General features: G+C 40.7%; 1 protein-coding gene across 1 annotated transcript; it reads left to right on the forward strand.

Annotated features, from left to right (window-relative positions):
* The first annotated feature begins 2,288 nt into the window (after window positions 1-2,288).
* On the forward strand, window positions 2,289-2,768 carry LOC141626524 (uncharacterized). Its single transcript, XM_074440278.1, has one exon. The coding sequence runs from the start codon at window positions 2,289-2,291 to the stop codon at window positions 2,766-2,768; it is 480 nt and encodes a 159-aa protein (XP_074296379.1).
* Window positions 2,769-6,000: the final 3,232 nt, after the last annotated feature.

The following is a 6,000-nucleotide window of genomic DNA, read 5'->3' on the forward strand; positions in this document are numbered from 1 at the left end:
TACGAACCAAAGAGTTGTTTCCAAGGTGTGAGGCGTCAACTTCGGTACAAGAAGTGTGAATAGGGATCTCAATGGATGACAAGGCCAAAGAAGGTTTCAAGTTACACATATCACCTTCCTCATCAAATAAATCATCAAAATAAGAGTTGTCAAAGGCGCAAACAACCTCTTCCTCGACCTTACTTCCCTCATGTTCAACTTTTTCAACAATTTGACCAAATGACTCCTTATCAAGGCCACTAAGGACCGAGGATTCGTCCTCACCCACATGACTATTACTCGAGAAACCATCATCATAAGTGCACAAAGTGTCGGTAGATACTAGAATGGGGAAGTGGCATGGAAGTGTGGTGAAAACATAAGAATCATTCTCATCATCCTAAAAACAATACTCTTTATAAGAGTAGCTCGTATCAAATTTAAGGGGAGGATGGTCTTCAACCTCACAATCATTATCTTTATCAAAGAAACCATCATCAAAACACTCATTGTCTAAAGTGTGAAGAACTTCTTCATCGGTCTCATTTTGTTGGTATTGGGGTTGACAAGAGTTTTGGAACTCCCATTTCCTAGTAAGATTGGCTAAGTAGTGGAAGAGTTCCCATTTATACTCACAACTCCATTCAAAGAATCTTCCATTACTCAAGCTATGCACATGAGACATATACTCCTCATTCAAACCACAATAAACCATACGGCCAAGCTCCCATAAATCATAAGAATAATTGCATTGCAAGACATATTGCTCAAGTCTATCAAAGTAATTGCAAAACAATTCACTCTCATCTTATGCAAAAGAGATCTTAACCATTTAATCAAACAAGTAAATAATCTATGGCAAATAAATGAGTCCTAATATTTACAAAGACTAACTACACTAATTAAAGACTAATAGTTCAAAAATAAGCTTTAGCTATGTTGCCTTCCCCGACAATGACGCAAAAATTTGATAGGAATTTACTAGGTTGTCGTAATAACTAGAATTAAATATCAAATTAACAATTTATAAAGCCAAACTCAACTCTACACTATTCATGACAGATGCAAGGGATTTTGCTATTGGGGTCGTATTGGGCCAAAAAGAAGACAAAGCCTCTTATGTCATTCAATATACATCCTCCCTTCTCAACGATGCTCAAAAGAATTACACTACAACCGAGAAGGAGTTCTTGGCGGTAGTATATGCCCTTGAGAAGTTTCGATCCTACTTATTGGGAGTCAAGATGATTGTCTACACTGACCACAAAGCCATCATTCAACTTGTGGGCAAGAAAGACACCAAACCGAGACTTATGCGGTGGGTCCTTCTATTAAGTGAATTCGACATTGAAATAAGGGAGAAGAAAGGGTTGGCAAATGTGGTAGCCGATCACCTTAGTCGGCTACATCTTGATAATAAAAAAATGCAAAGGATGGGGGTAGTTGATGGAAGTTTGCCTCATGAATCTCTTTATCCATTAAGAACGACGGAACCTTGGTATGCCAACTTGGTGAATTACATGGTGACTAAAAGTTTCCTACTTCTTTGTGATCAAGTCAAAGGAACAAGATCAAAGCCGATGCCCGGTTTTACATATGGGATGATCCCTACTTATGGAAAATGTGTCAAGACCAAGTTATACGCCGATGTGTGCCGGATGTGGAGATATCACCTATTCTCAAATATTGCCATAAATATGCATGCGGAGGTCATTTTAGACCCAAAAGGACGGCTAGGAAAATACTTGAAAGCGGGTTCTATTGGCCAAACATTTTCAAGGATGCCCACATCTTCACAAAGACCTGTGACAAGTGCCAAAGGGTTGGAAACATATCAAGGATGAATGAAATGGCTCAACAACCCATGCTCTACTTGGAGATCTTTGATGTGTGGGGGGTAGACTTTATGGGGCCATTCTCCAAATCGGATGGTATCTCTACATTCTATTGGCGGTGGACTATGTCACGAAATGGGTTGAGGCCATACCAACCCGGAATGATGATGCAAGAACCATTTCAAAATTTGTACAAAGCCACATTTTCTCAAGGTTTGGGTATCCAAGGGCGTTGATAAGTGACTGAGGCACTCACTTTTGTAACCGAATTATGGAGGGACTACTCAAGAAATACCGGTCATACATAAAGTCTCCACCGCTTACCACCCTCAAACAAATGGGCAAGCGGAGGTGTCTAATGGGGAGATCATGGGGATCCTAGAGAAGACGGTGAACCCCGATAGAAATGATTGGAGTAAAAGGTTGAACGACGCTCTTTGGGCATATCGCACCGCTTAGAAGATCCCTATTGGTATGTCCCCGTACCGGCTCATCTATGGCAAGGCGTGCCACCTCCCCTTAGAAGTAGAGCATAAGGCCTATTGGGCAATCAAGTCTTTCAATCAAAGCCTAGATGATGCGGGCCTCCATAGGAAGCTTCAACTTCAAGAGATTGAGGAAATCCGTCTTAACTCCTACGACAATGCCGCCATATACATGGAGAAAGCAAGAATATGGCATGATCGAATGATAAGTCGTAGGGAGTTCAAGGAAGGTAGCAAAGTCCTTGTGTTCCAAAATAGGCTCAAATTGTTCTCCGGAAAGCTAAGGTTAAGATGGTTCAGACCATACATTGTGAGGAAGGTCCATTCTCAAGGAGAGATAGAGGTTGAAAACCCAAGTACGGGGAAGATGATAAAAGTGAATGGACAATGTCTCAAGGCATATCATGAGGGAATGGAACCACAAATGGTGGAAGAAGTCACTTTGGAAGATCCCATCTATCAAGCATGATGAAATGAAGCACTAAGTCGAGCCATCGACGTTATAAATATGGCAACCTTTGTAAATACACTCTCCTTAGAGTAGAATTTACCGCTTTCTTTTAGTATTACTTTTATTGTGTTTATAAGCATCAAATTGGAAACTTTTGATGGTTTGTTGAAGTGTGAAGGGAGTCGGATGAAGATTCTTAGGAAGCGTGCCAAAGTAGCAATGGGAGTCAAAATGACTCGGGAGATCAACTACACGGGTCAAATGAGGAGAAAGGCACAAAAGAAGGCTAGATATTTCAACAAGGGAAGAAGTTGGAATTCAACATTTCAACACGGACTCCAGCCAAAAGCGTAGCCTGCGCCTTAAAGCGCAGCCTGCGCACAAATTGCGCAGCCTGCGCATTGAGCTGCCATGGGATTGAAAGTATAGCCTATTTCACGAGATTTTACCTCTCTCATCAAAATTTCGAACAAACCCTCAACGAACACCATCTCCTACCACATCCCACCATCAAAAATCCCATCCAATCCCAACAAAACTTCAACAAAACCCCAACTTCATCATCAATTTCATTCCCCAACCAACATACCATTATCAATCACTCACTTTGCACATCAAAAATCTGAGTTTTCCCAATTTCGTCCCAAAACCCTAACTTTCCAAGCTTCTTATTTCAAGTATTTTAAGTGACTCCCTTGAGTATTGGAGCATTCTTGGAGGTTTTGTTAGCATTATACATCAATCATTGAGAATTTTAAGTGGATTCAAGGAGGTATAACAACTTTTCCAAACTCTTTCTTTATCGCTTTGAGAAAAATCCAAAAATAGATACATTTTGTGTGGAATTTTGGATTGTGATTGTTAATTATAGTGTATAATTGCTGGGATAAACTCGTTTTTTGAGTAAGGGCAAAGGTATTCATCAAACATCATTCACTTCTACCTTCTTGAAGTAGTGCATAGAAGGTGTTTGTTGAATTGCCTCAAAGAGTGAAAAACAGTTTTTGAGTGCTTTGTTGGTAGTGTTGTTACTCCTTTTTGCTAGGTACAACGGTTTTCGGAAAGAGAAAGGCCGTTCAACAAGGGGAACCTAGTGCTCCCAAACCGTTTATGGGGGATGAGGGATTGAATGCCGAACAAAAGAAAATTTTCAAAAAGCTTGAAAAAGACAACCCTTTACCCATTACCAAATTCCTCCACCGCGAAACCCTCCAAAAACTAGGCATTGAGGAACTCACATTCCAACTTTTGAGTCGGGTGGGGCTAGAGAGGTAAATGGACATCTTTGATGATACATACCGGTGTTACACTTTTGAATTCCTCGCCACCATCTCCAAAACGGGGGAGGGAGTTAATGAGAGGGTGAATTTTCGACTTCATAAGGTGTGGCACTCAATCACCTTTGATGAAGTCCGGGAAGTCTTGCAAGTCACCAAAACCCCTTCCCCTATTAACCCACCTAAAGGGAAGCTCAATGAGATATGGTGTCGCCTCACGGGGAGGCAAACCCAAGACCACAATGATAAACTTTCCGCCATTACCAATCCTGTGGTCCTAATTTTGACAAGGAGTATAGCTTGTTGGTTTTTCTCTATGGGAGAACCCACAAAGGTAAGTGATGCGGTGAGGGAGTGCATTTGGACTATGATTCCGGAAGGGGAGGGTGTGCCGGATTGGGCAAGACTCTTTGTAAACTCAAGTTTGAAGCACCAGAAGAGAAAGGGAGGTCCTATTAATAGTGGGGGCTTAATCACCCTCTTTGTGGAGAAGTATGTGGGAGAAGCCCTGGATGATCAAAACCCCGTTTGGGGAAATTATTTCCACAACACTCAACGGTTAGAAGAGACCCACATGATTAAAGTCTTTGACTCTATTAATTTTAGATGCCATTGGCTGGGAGTGGGAAAAACTCCATATATGACTCTCCCTTGGAATGGCCCGATTCCTAGTGGTTCCCATGCCATTCATTTATTTATGCCCGGCCGATGAACAAGAACAACAAGTGCCACAAGCACAAAGAAGAAGGGTAGCCACACCCTCGGTTGTCAACATTGAAAGTGAAGAAGAAAGGGAGATTGAAAGGATTGAGAGTGGCCCAACTATCTATGATACCCCAATGTATGAGGCGGGGGGAAGTTCTAGCACTCCAATCGCCCATTGGCAACAACAAATGTTCAACTACTTCAATGAGACTCATGGGACTTTGTAAGCCATAAGTGGGAGAGTTGATAGTTCTTATGCTTGGCAAAAACAACAAGCACCAAGGCTAGAGAGCTTAGAGCAATGGAGGGTGGCTAGTACGGAGCACCAACGGTTGAGTATAGAGGCCGAAGCGGCCCAAACAAGAATGCTAAGAGAAATTGCTCAAAGGCAAGAGGAGTCCATTGCTTGGCAAACACAACAAATGGAGCAATGGAAATCAAATGAGGCCTTATGGAGGGAGCAAAATGCATGGCGGGGGCAAGTCACCAAGCAATTCGGGGTACAAAATGAGCGCCACGCCTAATACCTCGATGATTCTTATGAGGATGCGCATTTACAAGAAGACTCTCTTGGCATTATCCGTGGTCTCTTTGGCATGACCATCAACACCAACAACCCCACCTACCAACCGACAATCTGTTAGGTTCATATACCTCTTATAAGACATTTCTTATGGTGAAAAAATTAACATTTTAATACAAGTTAATGAAGATCTAGTGCATGCATAACTAATTAAGTGATTAAAGGAAAAATAATGTTCCTTACATAGTATATGGTTCGAAATAAGGGCACAAATAAGGACACCTTCCTTATTTGTTCTTGAGATTAAAATATGGATGATCCTCCAACCTCAAATATAGAGATACTCCTTAAAAATTGCACCCAAGACTTTCCCTTAAAACTAATATATAAATTAACTAGATTGATATATTAGTAACCCTTAAATGATTCTAATAATATATTTATATTATTATTAGAATATATGATGAACAATTTTTAGAGTTTCTAAAACTATTTTCAGAGATTAGAGAGAAAACTACACAATACAATATTGTATATGCATTAGAATGAATGAAAAATAAGCGTCAAGACCTTATAGAGGAGGGAGGGTGCCAGTTTGTGGAGAGCCAAGAGAGGGCCAATGCATGCCCTTATCTTTTCCTTTTGTTCTTCACAAGAAACTAGATGTAAGGCTACTTACAAATAGGTTATCATTGTGTTTTATTTAATAATTAAATAAAACACCCACTAATAATCCCTTCATTTT

The sequence above is a fragment of the Silene latifolia genome, chromosome Y (genome assembly GCF_048544455.1).
Source record: "Silene latifolia isolate original U9 population chromosome Y, ASM4854445v1, whole genome shotgun sequence".
NCBI classification, from domain to species: domain Eukaryota; kingdom Viridiplantae; phylum Streptophyta; class Magnoliopsida; order Caryophyllales; family Caryophyllaceae; genus Silene; species Silene latifolia.

Coding starts and splice junctions, on each gene's coding strand:
- LOC141626524 (XM_074440278.1), top strand. CDS start 2,289: ATGTCCCCGTACCGGCTCATCTATGGCAAGGCGTGCCACCTCCCCTTA.